This window comes from Pipistrellus hanaki (assembly GCF_964339955.1).
Source record: "Pipistrellus hanaki genome assembly, chromosome: 2".
Lineage (NCBI taxonomy): Eukaryota > Metazoa > Chordata > Mammalia > Chiroptera > Vespertilionidae > Pipistrellus > Pipistrellus hanaki.
The window spans coordinates 41,099,920-41,119,873 of record NC_140504.1 but is presented as its reverse complement, the minus strand read 5'-3'; the positions used below and the strand labels follow the sequence as shown (position 1 = coordinate 41,119,873).

Genomic DNA, 19,954 nt, shown 5'->3' with positions numbered 1-19,954 from the left:
CTTTTCGCTAGGAAGTGACATTTAGCATTGGTGAAGCTTCTTACTGGCTTGGGGAAAGCTTCCTGGCAGTCCTGAGCCAGAGAATGGTTAATGATGTGGAATGGAGAGGGGACTAGTGACTTTTCACAAGATGGTTATCAGGGCAGCCGAGGAAGATAGATCTTCACCTCCATGTGTTCTTTCTGGTATGCAGGTTCTTTCTGGGTGTCCTGGCTATAGAACCAGGAAAGTAAGGAACAGAATTTTTATTCTTTTTGTTTTTGTTAATCCTCATCGAAGGATATTTTTCCATTGATTTTTAGGGAGAGTGGAAAAGAAGGGGGAGAGAGAGAAACATCAATGTCAGAGAGACACATAGATTGGTTACCTCCCACACTCCCACATGAGCTCCGGTTTGAACCTTCAACCAAGGTACATGCCTGGGACCAGAATTGAACCCAGGACCCTTCAGTCTGTGGGCAAATGCTCTTTTCACTGAGAAAAACCAGCAGGGCCAGAATTTTTATTCTTTAAAGCTTGTTTCTCCCCCACTATGGTTGAGTGTTTACTTACAACCTCTGTTTTTGAAGGGTATTACTAAAAGCTACTTAAGGTTTATAAACGTTGGGGTTTGTTTGGATTGTTTAATAAGGTTTTATTGTCAAATTTGAGTTATTTTAATTATACAATTTTTAGTTATAAATATAATTCCCATACAAAGTTAAAAGAACACAGGATATTATTGAATGTGTAAAATAAAAATATCTTTGTTATCCCTCATGCTTTTTAAAACATATATCTTTATTTATTCATTTGAGAGAGAGAGAGAGAGAGAGAGAGAGATTGATTTGTTGTTCCATTTGATTATATATCCATTGGTTGCTTTTTGTGTGTGCTTACAACCTTTTTGTGTGTGCTTGCAACCATCAGAGCTACCTGGTCAGAGCTTCTCCTACCTCTCATTCTTCAAACCTTTTCCCAAGGGAAACACTTTTTTTTTTTTTTAATTTAAGGAACATTTTTTTAAAGTATGATCTTATTTGTTTTAGAGAGAGAGGAAGGGAGAGGGACATAGAGGTAGAAATATCAACTTTAAATAGTAGAGAAATGAAATAAAAAAAGAAAGAAAAGAAACATCAACATTGATTGAGTGCCTCTGTTAGGGGATGACCCTGAAACCTGGGCATGTGCCCTCACCAGAATCAAACTAGGACTTCTTGATGCATTGGTTGATGTTCAGTCACAATGAGGCCCAAGGGGAACGCTTTTAATAAAATTTTGTTATATACAGTTTAAATAGTATATTTTCCCTATGGGAAACAGGCCTAAGCCAGCAGACGGACATCCCTTTCACAGTCCGGGGCCCCTCATTCCTTACCACCCACTTACTCACTGCTCCTTACCACTCAGCTTACAGCTCCTTAGTGCTATCATGGAGTGCAGGAGAGGCTCCCACCACCGCCACTGCGCTCAACAGCCATGAGCCCTATCTTTCTGTGTAGTTGTCTGTGGGCCAATTACTCTCTTCCTTCTGAGTGGGTTGTTATCATATTTGCTGGATTCTTTCAAGTGTTCTCATAGGACTTAGGGTGAGCAGCATGTGAGGGCAGAGTGCACTGTCATGGAACGCAGAGGTATATCTACACAATGGAATACTATGCTGCCATAAAAAAGAAGGAATTCTTTTTTTTTTTTTGAAATATATATATATATATTTTTTAATATATTTTATTGATTTTTTTTTTTGCCCCCCACCCTCCCTCCCACACATCCCCTCCCTCCCCAGAGTTTTGTGTCCATTGGTTATACTTATATGCATGTATAAAAGTCCTTCGGTTGATCTATTATCTCCCCCAGATCTTCCTCCCCTCCCCGCTGTAATTTGACAGTCTACTTGTTGATTTACTGTCTCTATATCTATCTTTTGGTTCATCAGTTTATAATGCTCTTTGTTATCCACAAATGAGTGAGGTCATGTGGTGTTTCTCTTTCATTGATTGGCTTATTTCACTCAGCATGATGTTCTCCAGTTCCATCCAGTTTGCTGCAAATGATGAGAATTCCTTATTTTTTATGGCCGCATAGTATTCCATTGTGTAGATGTACCAAAGTTTTTGGATCCAATCATCTGCTGACGGACACTTAGGCTGTTTCCAAATTCTGGCTATTGTAGATTGTGCTGCTATGAACATAGGGGTGCATATATCCTTTCTGATTGGTGTTTCTAGTTAAAAGAAGGAATTCTTATCATTTGTAGCAACCTGGATGGAATTGGACAACATTATCCTGAGTGAAATAAGCCAATCAATGAAAGCCAAATACCACATGACCTCACTCATTTATGGATAATAAAGAACATTATAAACTGATGAACAAAAAGATAGACATAGAGACAGTAAAGTAACAAACACACTGTCAAATTACAATGGGAAGGGTAAAGAGATATGGGGGAGATAAGAGATCAACCGAAGGAGTTGTATGCATGCATATAAATATAACCAATGGACACAAAACTCTGGGGGATGAGAGCATATATGGGAGGGGGGGCAATGGTAAGATATGTACACATATAATACCTTAATAAAAAATGAAAAAAAAATAGTATTACTATTCCATTAGGCAAGTAGACTAGAAAACTTTTTGTCATCTTTGACTTATTCCTGTCCTTCACTTCTCATACTCAGTTAATAATTTGTTAAAAGTCTTTGAAAGGCCATTTATGCCCATTTTGTATGCTTCATATTTACTGCAATAAAGCTAGTGAATATAATACTTAGTTATGTGTCTGTCCATCTTTCCATCTTTTCCTTCATCCATCATCCATGCATGCCTTGTGAATCTCATAACCTTCCTATTTAAAAAATATATATTTGAAAGACAACAAAGTGGAACACTGTAAACCTGGATTAAACGGAAACAGAATAGGCCTAAATCAATTGTTCTTACCTTTAGATGCATTAGAATCAATGGAGAACTTTTGAAAAATACTGATGCTCAGAAAAACTCACAGAGATTTGACTTCCTATGGTCTAGAGCTCCCTTGGTTATTGTAATGTGCAGCCAGGTTGGGAACTGTTGGAATTGAAAATGACAGAGTAGATGTTACTAGCCACTTGATATGAGCTGATTACCACCTTTGAAACATGTGTATGGCTGGAAAGGCAAAAGGGGATATATTCTCTGTTAAACACATCTCATTGTCTGACAAAACATTTTGCTCCAGACTAAATTCTAAAAGTAACAAAGTTATGTTCCAGGAATGCAACAATAGCTACTCTTTACTGAATAGTTGCCGCATGCTAAGCATTATGCCAGTTAAAGGAATTATCACTTTTAAGTCTCACCAGACACCTATGATGTGAACATATTATTAACCTAATATTTTAGATGAGGAAACTGGGATGTTGATAACTTAAATAAGTTTCCAGCTTTTGGATTCAGGCTGTCTAATTGCAGAACCCTGGTTCTTAACCATTTTATTGCACTGCCTCTAATGTGAATACTGGCCAATACCTCTAGTTAAGCTTTTGCAAGACACAGCATGTGTGGCCAAATGGAGATTCTTGTAAAATAAAGGCTGAATGTAAATAATTTAACAAGAGTAATTTTTGCAAGGTATTTAGATAACATTTTGCTTGGTGATCATCTACCTTACAGGTAGAGACACTAGAAATTCTGGAAGAGTGGGTTGTTATCATATTTGCTGGATTCTTTCAAGTGTTCTCATAGGAGCTTGGGGGTGGTCTAGCTTCCCCCACAGAGCACCAGCAGGGGCCTGAGAGGAGGTGGGGTAAAGCAGGAGTGCAGGACAGACTGGGATGAGGCTTAGCAGGAAATGGTAAAAGGGGTAGGAAACTGGTAAGGGCATCTAGCTTGAGGTGCTCAGCTTGGGCAATGTCAGGAAAGTGGGTCGGGCTGAACAAGAGGAAATTCCTGTCCTGAAGAGGAGTATAAATAGATGAAGCTGTGTGGTTTCAGAGCCAAGGTCAGAGGCATGGGTGTGCCTTTGGCTTGGGAGTGGGAGGAGGGTGAAAATATTTACAGAGTGAATATTCTTTTTTCTGGGTCATAGAAAACTCATGATTATTTTATCTAACAAAGTTCTAAAGTAGAAACACCTAATGCTGCTGAATGAGACACATAGGTTTTAAATACTAGCCCAGGTGGTCATCTTCTATGAAAGTACCTGAACTCTGCATTGAGTTCAGTCTCATCTCATTCTAACCAATTACTTTCCAGAGTCTTCAGAATAAAGTATTTTATACACTCTTTCAGCAGGTCTCCGCGTAAGAACTGCCAGAGGCTCTCTGCTATTATTTCAAATCCAAATTACCAGTTGGGCTTAATTTTATCTTTCTACCTAGTTCATATCTTCCTATCCCATTAATCAGATCTGCTTACTGCTCCACAAATGTTCATGGCATGGATTAAATGTCAGTTCCACATGCTTTAGTCCTAACTTCTCAATGGGATTGTAAATTCTTTCAGGAGTTACGTCTCTTAACACTTGTTTCTCTTCTTTTCAGTTCCTAGTGCTAAGCAAACAGTAAATAGCCAATGCCAGGGCTTAACTTCATCATAGTTTACCCTGAGCAGTACTCAGAACAACATCAGATACAGTAAGATATTTAATCAGGGTTTTTGTATTGAGATAATGATCATCTCAGATTCAGAAACATGTTTTTTGTAATGCCAACATTGATAATAATACCTCATGATGAATTAAGTTCAAAAGATCTGAGTATGAACGCCAGCTCTATCATGTAATAAAATTGTATGACCCTGAGCAGGGCACTGGGAGCTAGTTTCCTCATTGGAAGTGACAGGTGGTCATGGGGACCTCAGCGTTGTTGTGGGACTAAGTCACACACCAAACAGAAACTGTCTAACATGGTAAATGGCTCAAATAGGCATTTAGTAAATACCTATTACAGAAAATTAAAAAATCTCTTACCACTTTTTATTCTATTAGATATCTACTTTTTACCATTATTTGAAGAAAGACCATTTTAAATTTTCTTTAAACTTTTTTGAGGTTTGATATTTTTTGCTAGTGAAAAGTTGGTAGGCATCCTAGTAACAAAGAATATTTTTTGTTTGTTTTCTTTTTTGGTAATTATCTAGATCTTTAAAAAAATAACAAAACAATACAAATCTCTTTTAACTTTGGGTTGGAAAAGAGAGAGAGAAGAAAAAGGGAAGGTAGAGCGACCCCTTAGATTGCTGATGGAATCATCACCCACAAAACCCTTGATTTAGAGCCCATGATGAAGTCCTAGTATTAGGAAGGCCCACTTAAGGGAACCCTGCCTGTTCAGAGTTGCACTGTGAGTCTCCATGGTAGAGCATGCTCTCTGATCAACTGGACTTTGCTGCAGGATGGGTGTGGCTGAAAGCACACTACTGTGAATTAACCAGGAGTGAGAACATGCAGATCAAACTTTATTTCACCCAGAACCAGAACAATAAAATGGCATTCTTCTCTATTGACATTCTCTCCCATCTTCTTGTCCTTCCATTCAAGGCTGCTGACAGGCTGGGATTATTGTGCCAGGCATGGAGATTCTGGCCACTGGTCAAGAGACCTCACTCTCAGATGTTGGCTCTGTCCCTGCCTCCTGAGGCCGGCCCTTGTACATGCAGAAGGACCTTAGTTGCTTCTGTAAGTATAGTAAAAGTCTGTTAATATGATGTTCAATAAGAGAAGAGTGAAGCCACCAGTTGACAAGATGACAAGATTTTTTTCTGACATCATTGGTTCTTTATTGAAAAGTACAGATAGTATTTGAAATGGAATAAAACCTCAGAGGCTCAAATGCATCCAATAACTTGAAGTAGCAGTGCCACATGCATCCACAAGGGACTGTAGCTGTTTAAAGCACTGTCCTGTTTCCCTAGGCAGAACACAGCAAGAGTTATGAAATGACTGCTTCCCTCACAATAGAAGCAATTAACAACAATCATATTGTCCTTTTTTTGTAAAAATCGGTGCTCTTCAATGTCGTAGCAAAAAGATGATTCAATGATAAAGGGTGGTTAGTGAGGCATTTCCTCATAAAATTTCTAAATAAATTTTGCATTACATCTTATGATATTCCCTTGTCAATTATAAAAAAAAAAAAAGATTTCCTATGTCACTACTCCTGCTTCCATTGTTATTAAACTCAGAGCTGTTCAAAACTAAGGACTGATCATTCTAGACTCAGCAACAAATAGACAAACAGAAAACTCCTAACTCAAAGCCTTGTTGCCAAGAGTATTTAATGAGTAAATAGAAATTGCTAACTTTTGAAAAACACTCTGACTCAGAAAGAGAATTAAAAGAGCTTTGTGAAGTGGAAGTGACTATTTGATATAACTAGCCCATTTTGGAAACAGAAAGTCAATTACTTTACTGTTCTCTCTTTGGCCAGTCTGTCTTTCTTATTGTCCCTCTTTGACCTCCGGTGACTTTTATTATTATTTTTGCTCTGTTAAGAAGTTCAGTATTCAGTCTCTTGACTTTCCTTATTTTCACATATGTTTAGGGACAAGATACCAACATTTATTCAGAATGGCAAGAATCTTTGTAATGAAAGTTGATGACATCCATTCTAAGCTACATATTTGTTATTAGAAAAGCAAATTGCTGTAGGACACAAGCAAATTTGTCCATTTTCTGTGCTAGTTAAGAAAACTCGTGAGGAAGATACAGAAAGGATTTAGAATCCTGCACTCAGTTTTGTGTTGTCCATAGAAATTGATGGTGTCCCCACTGGGAGTATCACCACTTCTCTCCAGGCTGTTTTGAAGCTCATGGTTTTTAGTGCATTATACCAGGGTATGTGGATAATGGTGAAAGGGGATGATGAAGTATTAAAGAAACACCCATGGCTGCATACATTAATAAAGAGCATCAGAAAGATCGAAATCATGAAATTCTTTTGTTTCCACAGTTGGATTCATTCCATTAACTGGCTTCCATGGGCGTCCAGGACACTTGGGGGAAGTTGTTTCTGGGAAATCAGAAATCAGGTTAAATGAAAGGCTATTTGGCTCTATCTGGATTTCAGGGATCCAAGAATCATCATTCTCTGTGGGAGTTGGAGGTATGTTAGTCATCATGTCTGCAATGAGATCTACGTCACGAAATTCAGGAAAATCAACTGCTACACCTGACTGGCCAACATCCCCTTCTGTCTTCTCTTGTGTCTGTGCAGATGTAGTACTCTCTTCAGAAGAACTTGTTCTTCGATCATTTTGCTTTCCATTATGTTTTCCTTTATTTTTATGTTTTTCATGGCCATGGTCATGCTCATGTTTATGTCTATGGGCTTGGCCATGTTCCCTTTGATGTGCATGGGCAAGGCCATGTCCCTTTTGGTGCCCATGGCCTTGGCCATGCTCATGTTTATGGCCATGGCCAAGGCCATGTTTTATTTTCTTTTCATGGCCCCAGCCATGATCACGAGTGGGTCCTTGTACTGTTTCTGAATCCTGCTCTTCATCTTGCACAGGTGCCATGGAAGTGTGGGGTGGACTTACAATTGTTTCTTCTTTTGTTTCTGCCACTTGTACTGACCGGAAAGGTGAAAAACCTGGAGGTCTTTTCATCAATGAGGTCTAAATAAAAAATATTAAGATGAATGCATTACTGTGGAAACCACATTCTCAATGAAGAAAGAAGGGACTGAGACCTGACAATGCTATCTTGGTTTACAATGAAGCAAGTCTTTAACCAGGTTTTAAGTGCTATGTTAATATTGCCAAGTGGATGAGAATGAATATCTTTTCTCTTTTGATTGATTTTATAATTTGTGAATATTTCTTAATAATACTCCTCTAAACTGGACAGGTTTTTCTTCATCTGGAAAAACTGGGAGGTTGAACTACCATGGCACATTATTTATTAATTTACTAGAGGCCTGGTGCACGAAATTCATGCACAGGGAGTTGGGGGAGTCCCTCAGCCTGACCTGCACACTTCCAAATCTGGGGGCCCTTGAGGAATGTCCCAGTGCCAGTGGGATTGGGCCTAAACTGGTAGTTTGACATCTCTCTCGCAATCTGGGACCTCTGGCTCCTAACTGATCACCTGCCTGCCTGCCCTAACCACTTTGCCTGCCTGCTTGATCCACCTAACTTCCCTCCTATGCCGACCCGATCCCCCTAACTACCCTCACATATTGCCTGTTTTCCCTAACTGTCCTCCTTGCTGGCCTGGTCACCCCCAACTGCCCTCTCCTGCTTGCCTGGTCACCCCTATTAACTTTTTTTTAAAAAAATGTTTTCCCCTTCACACACAATTGTATTTTACATTTCTATTGGCTTCTCACTCTCACACAATTTTTCTCTTCCTTTTATGTAACACTTTTTCCAACTGTCCTCCCCTGCAGGCTTGGTCACCCCCAACTGTCCTCCCCTGCCGAAAAGGTCTCCCTTAACTGCCCTCCCCTGCTGACCTGATCACACCCAACTGCCCATCCTTGAAGACCTGGTCATCCCTAACTGCTCTTTTCTGTTGGCCTTATTGCCCACAACTGCCCTCCCCTGTTGGCCATCTTGTGGCAGCCATCTTGTGACCACATGGGGGCGGCCAACTTATGTAAGAGTGTGGCAGTCAATTTGCATATTATCTCTTTATTATATAAGATACTATTTCTATTAGTACAATTACAGTTTTTATAGCAAAAGACCCTAAATGGCTTTATTGATTGAATATATATGCAGCATATGCCCACAATTACTTTGTTGGGCTGAAACACATTAGGACATGTTCACAAGCTTGAAATTCAGCTTTTGTATAATGTCTGGTTTACACTGCATATGAACCTATACAGGGAAAAATCTAATTCAGAAAAAAAAAAAAAGACAAGAAGCAACTCGCATTGCAGATATGGGTGATCTCTACCTACATTTCACTCCTGGTGAGAACAGGATGCTGTAGGCCACATGTGTCAAACACAAGGTCCGCGGACCAAATCCAGCCCGCCAGGCCTTGCAATGTGGCCCGCACCGTGCTGTCATCACTGCCCTCCGCTGTCAGTTTATGACATTGTCAGTTTATGACTGTTCAGTAAACCATTCGGCCCACGATTTAGGCTGGATTTTAGATTTTGGCCCCTTCTCTGATTGAGTTCGACACCCCTACTGTAGGCAGTGTTCAGTGGTGCAAAGAGCATGGTCTTTGGGGTCAAATAAACCAGAGTCTAGTTGTAAGCATCATGTGAACATGGATGACTCTGATTTGACCTACACTTGAATCCACATACCACTAGCACTAGCTTCACTTTTCTCATCTCTAAAATAGGATTAACAGCAGCACCTGCCTCATGGTGTTGTCAACAGAAAAATACTTGTGACATCCTCAGTACAGTGCCTGGGTCAGAGGAAACACTTGATCACGTATTATCCACTCCAGGATCTCAGCATCTTTGCAATTTTTAGTGTCTCATCCTTGACAATGGGAAAAGTCTCACTTACCTCCCAAGGTTCTCTTAAGAATTGGAAAAGATGATACAAACTAATGTTTCTCACACTTGAATGTGGGTATGAAACCCTGGGGACCATATTAAACTGCAGATTTGGATTAAGTCGGTGTGGAGTGGAGTCGGACATCAAGTCCCTTGAATGGAGGCAAATGCCAGTGAAGCATCTCAGGCACAGCTTAAATCTGCAGAGCTTGCATTGGCTCTGCCCAGCAAGGGCTTCCCTTCATTAAGAGAGAGCCACCTGAGGGATAGGACATTGACAATGGGTGAGTAGTTATTAAGGGAACTGGCTGTGGTTTTCATTTCTAGACATAAAAAAGAGAGGTCAGCACAGAAATGTGAGAGTTCTCTACATTCTAAAAAGATAGTCCCCCAATTCATTTAAATAGTGGTTCATTTTCAACCCACAAATAGGACTTTAAAGAATGAGCAAAATTTACACTAGATGACTAATTAGAATCATACCTTTCCTGTTGATTGGCATTTGACAGTAGGATAAATTTTATTCTCCCAGGGTACCACATAAACATCAGAAGTGCATTTTAGAATTTCCTATCCATGAAAACAAAGCCAAAAGAGAGAACAGTGTTATTCATGAAATACTTAGACAAGTGTAAAATATTAAGTAGATTTACAGGGGATAAGTAGAGAATTGCATGACTACTCACCCCAAGTTTATTGATCTCGCAACTTTCGGTCAACTCTTTATTACTTTCCTTGGAACATGTGGTTTCCCTGGCTGTGAACTCAATAAAATATCTTCTCCCAGCCACCACCTGGAAAATTAATTAGCACAAAGTAGAAACTTAATTAATATTACATAATAAACTAGAGGCCCAGTGCATGAAATTCGTGCATGGGGGGATGTCCCTCAGCCGAGCCTTCACCCTCTCCAATCTGGGACCCCTCAAAGGCTGTCAGACATCCCTCTCACAATCCAGGACTGCTGCCTCCCAACTGCTCACCTGTCTGCCTTCCTGATTGCCCCTAACTGCTTCTGCCTACCAGCCTGATCACCCCTAACCACACCCCTGCCAGCCTGTTTGCCCTTAACTGCCCTCTGGGTTTATCCACTCCAGGATCTCAGCATCTTTGCAATTTTTAGTGTCTCATCCTTGATAATGGGAAAAGTCTTATCTACCTCCCAAGGTTCTCTTAAAAATTGGAAATGATACAAACTAATGTTTCTCACACTTGAATGTGGGTATGAAACCCTGGGGACCAAAGTGATGTAGCAAAGTAATGGCTGATTTGCATATTACTCTTTTATTAGATAGGATTATATGTTTATACCTTAAGGGATCTTAGGGGAGAATATTAAAATTTTAATTATACACTGATCAAATGAGAAGTATACAAATAAAAGTACAAATGTTTGACAGCTAAATTTTTAGTTTGCATACATGTGTAAAATATTTGGCTGTTGGTTTGTCTTCTTTCCTTTTCTATAAAAGGAAACAAAGTTACAATTTTTATTTTTATACTTTTATGATTTTTCTTATTCAACAACATTCAAGCACTCAAGTCTTAATAGAATCTAAGAAGAATAGGGAAAAAAACTTAAACATTTTCTTTAAGTATGCCTTACTGTCATGCCAAGTCTTGAATCAGAGAAATGTTGAATTAGTGTCACTACAGAAATTGTGGGTTAAATGAAATTGTGGATTAAATTCTGTGATTAGGAAAATCCTTTGGATTTTTTAGTTTGCCTCTCTTAATCCTATCTAATAAAAGAGTGATATGCAAATTAACCATCACTCCACTCAAACCATGCCCACCAGCCACGCCCACCAACCAATCAGAGCGAGTATGCAAATTAACCCTAACTAAGATGGCTGCAGCCACAGAGGGCAGTTGAGAGGCTTGGGTTTCCCTGGCAATAGAGGAAGCCAAGCTTTCCACACACCCTGGCCAGCCTAGGCCTCCACTACAGGCTATAAAGTTTCAGTTATAGAAGATAAATTCCAAGAAAAATAGTGGCAGCCACAGAGCTAGAGAGAGCAGGCTAGGGTTTCCCCTGGCAACGAAGGAAGCCAAGCTTTCCACCTGCACTGGCCCACCTAGGTCTTCACTCCAGGCTACAAAGTTTCAATTGTAGAAGATAAATAAATTCCAGATACCAGGGCCTCTGCTTGGGTCTCCAGGGTGTGTGGCCTACAAACCACCACAGACCCCTCACCCAGGCCACACCCTAAGGGAGCCCCCACCCTGATCCAGGACACCCTTTAGGGCAAACCATCCGACCCCCACCCATGCACCAGGCCTCTATCCTATCTAATAAAAGAGTAATATGCAGATTGACAATCAATCCAACACACAAGATGGCTGCCCCCATGTGGTCAAAGATCCTGCCCCCATGTGGTCAAAGATCCTGCCCCTATGTGGACACAAGATGGTCACCACAAGATGGTCAGCAGGGGAGGGCAGTTGGGAGGGACCAGGTCTTCAAGGGAGGGCAGTTGGAGGCGATCAACCCTATAGGAGAGGGCAGTTAGGGGTGACCAGGCCGGCAGAGGAGGGAAATTGGGAGCAAAGAGGCTGGTAGGGGAGCAGTTAGACATCAATCAGTCTGGCATGGGAGTGATAGGGGTGATCAGGCTGGCAGGCAGAAGTGGTTGGGGCGATCAGGAAGGCAAGCAGGTGAGCAGTTGGGAGCCAGCAGTCCTGGATTGTGAGAGGGATGTCTGACTGCCTGTTTAGACCCGATCCCATCGGGTCTAAACGGGCAGTTTAACATCTCTCGAGGGGTCCCAGATTGGAGAGGGTATAGGCTGGGCTAAGGGACAACCCCCCAGCAGGTGCACAAATTTAGTGTACTGGCCCTCTAGTTGTTTTACATTAAGAAATCATTTTAGCCAAAACCTGTTTGGCTCAGTGGTAGAGCGTCAGTCTGCAGACTGAAAGATCCCAGGTTCGATTTCGGTCAAGGGCTTGTACCTTGGTTGCGGGCACATCCCCAGTAGGGGGTGTGCAAGAGGCAGCTGGTCAATGTTTCTCTCTCATCAATGTTTCTAACTCTCTATCCCTCTCCTTCCTCTCTGTAAAAAATCAATAATATATATATTATATATATCAATATATCAATATATATATATATATATTTTTTTTTAAAGAAATCATTTTAATCTCTATCAAGAGTTTTTTTAAAAGTGGATTTTTAGAGGAAGAGGAAGGAAGAAGGAGAGAGAGAGAAACATCGATCAGCTGCCTCCTTTATGCCCCTTACTTAGGATCAAGACTGTGCATGTGCCCTTACTGGGAATTGAATCCACAAACTTTTGGTGCTCAGGACGATGTTCAACCAACTGAGCCACACTGGCCAGTACTGTAGCAACATCTTTAATCTTTATAGAATGCTGTGTCCACATGAATATTTTGTCGCCCAATTTATTTATTTATTTTTATATAAAAGAGGCACAATTTATTTATTTAAAAATTAAACTCATATTTTTTAAAATTACACTGACTTCAATAAAATTGCACATATAGCTTTTTAAAAGTCATTTTTAAGTGCCATATCTTACATCTCAAACTTTAAAAATATACTTGATGAAAGTGACTTTAAATTGTATGTTAAAGAGTTAGTTTTTATGGCCCAATTTCTAGTCCAAGTTATTCAGTACTTAATTCTAGGATCTAAGTGTGTGTGTGTGTGTGTGTGTGTATGTGTGTGTGTGTGTGTATAAAAGAATACATAAATATATCAGATGACCTGGAGAGATGACTATTATTTTAAAAAATGAAGTTACAGCCCTGGTTGGTGTGGCTTAATCCATTGAATGTCATCCCATGCACCTGATTTTCAGTCAGGACACATGCCTGAATTGTGGCTTTAATTCCCAGGTTTGGGGAGGAGGCTGTGTTAGGAGTGGGGGGGTGATGCACGAGACAGTGGTTCTCTCTCCTTCTCCCTTCTTCTCTCTCTAAAATCAATAAAATCATATTAAGAAATAAAATAAATGAAGCTACAGGGTGATAGTATAATCTCATTTAAAAAAGCAAACCACAACAGTCTTCCCTATCTGTGTGCTTTTTAAAAGCATGCAAAATGTGTGGCGGGAGGAAGAGAGCAGGAGAACTGAGTCATAGGAAGAACTTAGCTCCCCCTCTACTTTTTCTGGCATTGTTCTGCTGGGTAAACATGGTTAAATTTTTAAGAAAAATTTGATCCTTAACTTTTAAGACTCCAGGTATAGGTGTAAATGGGAAGGAATGTTCTAAAAGGGTTTTAGGGTCTATATTTTTGGTGATCATAGTTTTCTTGCTCATTTCAGAATATATCTTAATCTAACTTTCTGTAACAATAATGTTAATCAAGGTAATGTTGCCTAAGAAATTTGACAATATGTGATACAAACCACAACTGATGGCTCAACTCTATTCAGGGTCAAGAAGAAGGAATTAAACAGATGTAAATCTCCCATTTGAGGTCCTCAAGATGCCATCTCTATCGCCATTACTATCAGGTGTCATTCTTATCAAAAGTCTTCCCTGCTCAAACTCATCCTGTTCAATCTTTGTTTTTAAAGTAGAGATAACCATATAGCAAAATAAATTTCTAATGTATGAAGAATTTAAATTGATGAAATAAACTCAGAAGATATAAATATGCATTCATCAGGTCTTAGGACGAAGAAGGCCTTTCTTAGGTGAAAAGCAGAGGAAGAAAATCTAAATGGAGAAGAAATGTCTAAATTTGTTCAGAGAGAAAGGACAACTGATTCTCAAAAATCACAGCAAGCAAACTAAATAAAATAAAAGATGGGGAAAATATGGTTATAAAATTAATATTCTTATGCATGTAAATCTCAATAGGAAAAAAAATGAACAAAAGACATGAACAAGTATTTCAGAAAAGAAGTTAAAATAATCATTAAGCCAGAAACAAATGACTATCTTCATTAACAACCAAAGATTAAAAAAACCAACAACACAACAGCACTTTTAATCTTCCACATGTTGGCAAAGATAAAAACACAGTGGTGATACCTGGTATTGGCCGCATGTGGGAAGCACACAGCTTCAGACACTGTTGGTAGGAATAGAAATCAAAGCAAGATGATCAAGGTCCTATAGTCAGGTGGTATGAATATAAAATGGCATAAAAACAAATAGTTTGGCAATTTGACAATTGGCATCAGAAGTCTTAGACATACACATATGCCTTGACATTTCTAGTACTTTATTAAAGGAAAAATTCCTAAATGTGCACACCCAGATCCTTGAAGTATATTCATCTGAGCAATGACAGGGAGGAATATGGCCAACAGTGGGGACAGTGGCGGCAGAGGCAGGGCAAAAGAAATGGCCTATGACAGAAATCACGTCATTCACATGTGCAAATGGAGAAATTAAGAAATATTTGGCATCTGAAACCAGCTGGAAATGGACATGCATCCAAATAGGACCAAATATGCAAAGCCAAGGAAGACCAAATCTGTAAAATAAATCTTTGTCAAAAATTCGTTATTTGGCAAAATCATCAAGTGGTAACTTGGCTGCTTCCAGCAGGGCCTCCTTGAATAATCATGTCAGAACAGCCAAATTGTTCTGAGCCAGGGGTCTTCAAACTACGGCCCGCAGGCCACATGCAGCCCCCAGAGGAGTCTGATCCGGCCCGCCAGGTTTTTTGGGCAGTGAGCGCAGCCAAGGTGTTACAGTAGGAATTAGTAGTTCATATAGTCCGGCCCTCCAGCTCTCTGAGGGACCGTGATCTGGCCCCCACTTTAAATAGTTTGAGGACCCCTGAGTAGAGATTCATCTTTGTAAGTAAGTCTGAGATTCTCATCATATTTCAAATTGACTTGGCAAGTGAAGGGATATCAGCTCCCTTCAATTTACAGCATTACCTGTTGATCCCCTGGCATCCTTGGCATAAACAAATACACACCATGCTGGGATACAGATTCATTAATTTACAGAGAAATGCAAGTGCTATCAAGACTAAATAGTCATGTATAAAATGAGTGGTTCTCTCTCCTGACAGCAAACCTCTGATATGCAATATATGGTGTAGTAGAGGGTATTCCTGCATCAAGAATAAGGGAATTTCACAAGAAAGCAGAAATCTGAAGTGAGAAGAAAAGCTGACAAACACAAGAATAGCATTGGGGGTGTGGGTGGGTAAGAGAGCAATCAAAGGACTTGTATGCATGCCATAAGCAGAACCCATGGACACAGACACTAGGGAGGTGAGGGCATATGTTTGGGGGTGGGAATGGCCAGGGAGATGTTAATGGGGGAGGGGGGGTGGAGACATATGTAAAACTAAAAATTAAATAAATTTTTAAATAGATATATGCACCCCTGTGTTCATAGCAACACAATTTATAAAAACTAAGATTTAAAAACAGCCTAAGTGCCCATGAGCAGATGAGTGGATTAAAAGTGTGGTAAATCTACACAATGGAATACTATGCTGCTATAAAAAAGAAGGAATTCTTACCATTTGAATAGCATGGATCAATGCTTCTCAACCTTCCTAATGCTGCAACCCTTTAATATAGTTCCTTATGTTGTAGTGACCACCAACCATAAAGTTATTTTTATTGCTAATTCATAACTGTAATTTTGCTACTGTTATAAATGGTAATGTAAATATCTGTTTTTTTTCCGTGGTCTTAGTTGACCCCTGGGAAAGGGGTCATGACCCACATGTTGAGAACTGCTAGCAGTGTCGCCTAAGACCATCAGAAAACACATATTTACATTACGATTCATAACAGTAGCAAAATTACAGTTATGAAAATAATTTGATGGTTGGGGGTCACCACAACATGAGGAACTGTATTAAAGGATCACAGCATTAGGAAGGTTGCAAAACACTGCCCTAGAGGACACATTCGTGGGCTCGAAGGAGACCTAGGCAGTTGGGAAGTGACATGGAGGTGAGAATGTGAAGAGAGTCTGGGTGATGATAGACTGACATGTGGCTGATTCCAAGGCACTAAGTGATGCTACAACAAGAAACAACTCTAGAAAGACAGAGAATAAAAGTAGATTTTCCTTGCCCTACATTTTATTAATTACATAATTGTTGCTAGAATTTATATAACACATTAAAGTTCGAGAAGATAATGTACTGACATATATTATCTCTCTTTTTATGTTCCATTTATTTATGCATTCACTGGTAGCTTCTTGTATGTCTCCCGACCTGGGATCAAACCTGCAACTTTGGCATATCAGGACAACGCTTCTAACCAACTGAGTTACCTGGCCAAGGCTTGACATACATGATCTTATTTGAGTTTCACTCCAGTTTTTTACAGACAGAAAATGGAATGTTCTAAATGCTTAACTAAGATCACATAGCAAAAGCATGTAATGAGATTGAGACGTGATATTCAATTCCTTTTACCAGGTATACTATTTTCCAGCCCAAGACCAGTTGTGATATTAGTAAGCAGTTTGCATATAGACTGTAAAATCACTGTTTTTGTACCTTAATTTACAGACCTGTGATGTTGCTTTGTCCACAGTGTCAATTTTGAAATAGAAGGTTGCATTATTCTCTGCATTCAGCTTTGTAATGGAATGAGTCAGAGGCTCCTTCAGATTTGGGTGGTCAACTGGTATCTCTTTGGGGCAGCCAGGACAAACTATGGTAGGTGGTAATACAAAATCCTCCGCTGAAAGAAGAAGCAGGTTTTAAGTCAGTGTGTGCACCGAAGGAGCAGTCTAGCCTAATACCTCTCCTGCATATTGTCCAGCACTAATTAGCAGAGGGCCATGTGCAGCCTAAAGGCCAGTAGTGAGCGGGTAGAGGTTGTCTGTATGACCTTCACCTTACTGCCTGTCCTCTTTTCCTCTCCTCAGAGTCAAGGGTATTTAGTGAAACTTTCCATCAGAAGGTGTTAGCTAGTACACCCTCAATATCAATGAGCTGCACTGTTCCTAAGTTTTTGCATTTTTGAAAGAAAGTGTAAAAAAGGAACACTTAATTTAAAGGAATGATTCTCAGGTGGGTAAATTTTAAGTCCTCTGATTCTGGTGAGCAGGGAGCTTCAATGATGCTTCTCACTGTGGAATGAATGCAAACATCTTCCAAGTATGAGAAAAGCCAACTCTTGGTATAAGAAACACTGGCTTGACCATAAATTTGCACTATTTCACTTTCCCCCCAATATAATATGCAGGAGGAAAAAAAAAATTTAATTGAAAGGATTTTATTCTAAGTGGTTAAATAGGAGATACAGTTTCCCCAATTTATAAGACCTGATGTAGTGACATCTTATACACAAGAAAGACCAGCTGACATTGCATCTAGAGATCATCTTTGATCAAAGAACATCAATCTGTCCTGTCACCATATTCCCTCTGGCCACTGGCAGAGCAGTCCCAACTGCATCAGCTATAACACAACTGTGCAGAATGGGGTACAGCTGTAAGGGCTGTTGATTATATCATGGGACCAAAGCACAATTCCTATGAAAAGACCTTGCCAGTTGTCTGGGATCAGCATGTACTAATATAGCACAAACATGTATTATTGCATACCTGGAAAAACCTCACACTTCTGTGAGAAGGAAGCAATTCTTAGCTGAGGATCCATATATGCAAGATCTGTACATTCACCAGTATCCTAGTTTTAAAAAGCAAATAAGTTAAAAACGCTTTTAAGAATTTTTAAAGTAAACAACTGGTACCATTAAATATAAGATGTTGACTTTACATACAAAACAAACAAAACAAAACAAAACCTAATCACACTGCAAAAGAGAATAAGAAACAATTAGGTATTAGCATCAACAATGATAAATGTATTTTCACAAACACATGAAATGAGATGACAAGAATACTTAGTATAAAAATAATAATCATAAAGCCCAGTCAGCATGACTCAGTGGTTGAGCATCAGGAGGTCATGGCTCGATTCCCGGTCAGAGCATATACCCAGGTTGTAGGCTTGATCCCTAGTGTGGGGTGTGCAGGAGGCAGCTGCTCAATGGTTCTCACTCATTGATGTTTTTTTATATCTCTCGCCCTTTCCTTTTCTCTCTGAAATGAATAAAAATATGTGAAAATATAATATATTTGAATGGGTAAATTTTCTTATAGAAAGATAAAGATTTTCAGACCAGTCCGTGTGGTTCAGTGGTTGGGTGTCAACCTAGAAACCAAGAGGTCACGTTTAGATTCATGGGTCAGGGCACATGCTCAGGTCATGGGCTGGATCCCCAGATTGGGGTGTGCAGGAGTCAGGTGATTGATTATGTTCCTTTCTTATTGATATTTCTATCTCTCTATCACTCTCCCATCATTTCTTTCTAAAAAGCAATAAAAACATTTTTAAAAAGAGAAAGGCAAATACTTCCATATTAATTTAAAAACAAAATTAATGTATTATATTTTCAAGAATAATATCTAGTAATATAAAAGGTAAAGATAGATTAAACATAATAGATGATCAAAGCTATATGAAGCAAATAAAAACAGAAAAAAGATCTAGAGTATTATTAATACTGGACAAAGTAAAATTCAAGTTAACAAAAACACTCATGATGGTAGTAATGAAGGTAATTTTATTTTTATAAAGATATAATCTAGAAGTTAAAAGACATAAAGCAAAAATTATATATATATATATATATATATATATATATATATATGGAGAAATAGTAAAATAATGGTGGTGGAGACATTTTATATACAACTATAAATTTAAGATGGACCGAATGGATAAAAAAAAATAAATAAAATCATAAAAAATGAATAAAAAAATAGAAATGTATTTAGGTGGTATTTTTATATGATCTGTATGACTTAAATATGATTTTTATAAGTCTGATACATACATTTTTAATTGATTTTATATTAGGTTACAAAAAAAGGCTCAATAAATTTTTAAATCAAAATAATAAAGGCATGTCCTTTGACCTCCACACCAAAAGAAATTTTTAAAAAATATATAGTTAAATAGATAAACAAAAAACTAACTACTTGGAAATCTAAACACTTTTGCCTAAATAGTTAAGATCTTCTTTAGATAAGGAAAAATATAAAACAAAATAACAAAACTGAAAATTTTATATAATATTGACAGAGCAGCATTTGGAATTAAACTCATGGCTATTATGCTTTCATAATTTAAAAAGAGAGGTGAAAGAAACAAACAAAAGAACCTCATACCAAAGTGTTTACATCAGGAAGTTAGAAAAAGGAAAAGAATAATAAATAACCTTAAGGGAGAAAAAAAGGAGAAAACAATAAAGCAAAACTGATGAACTAGAAAACAGAAAGCACTACCAATAGTAAATAAATCCAAATGGTCATTCTTGGGAATAGAAAAAAAAAAAATCAAATTCAGAAAATAAAGTCCTCAGAAATGTTACAAAGAAGCTAAAAATAGGAGAAAACAAAAGGGCAGCCTAGGTAAACACCAAAATGCTGCCTTGCACAACAATTTCAAAACTACAACTAAAAGACAAAACATCTATCACCCAGAACCATAAGAAAGCTGGCTGAGTGGAAGTTCTACAACTGGAAGGAAAGAGAAAAGAGCA

The 19,954-nt window shown here is 38.8% G+C and overlaps 1 protein-coding gene across 2 annotated transcripts in view; it reads right to left on the bottom strand.

Annotated features, from left to right (window-relative positions):
- Window positions 1–5,400: 5,400 nt before the first annotated feature.
- Window positions 5,401–19,954, bottom strand: part of LOC311616471 (kininogen-1-like) — a 34,168-nt gene continuing 19,614 nt past the window's right edge. The window contains exons 6-11 of one of the 2 annotated variants that reach the window (XM_084871817.1): window positions 17,949–18,033; window positions 16,908–17,080; window positions 10,118–10,225; window positions 9,915–10,001; window positions 7,504–7,581; window positions 5,401–5,639 (exon numbers count right to left, since the gene is read on the bottom strand). In XM_084871817.1, coding sequence (XP_084727943.1) covers window positions 5,556–5,639; window positions 7,504–7,581; window positions 9,915–10,001; window positions 10,118–10,225; window positions 16,908–17,080; window positions 17,949–18,033 — 615 coding nt within the window. In that variant the 3' untranslated portion in view covers window positions 5,401–5,555. Of the gene's footprint in view, window positions 7,582–9,914; window positions 10,002–10,117; window positions 10,226–16,907; window positions 17,081–17,948; window positions 18,034–19,954 lie in introns of both variants that reach the window. The other variant, XM_084871816.1, reaches the window with a different exon arrangement.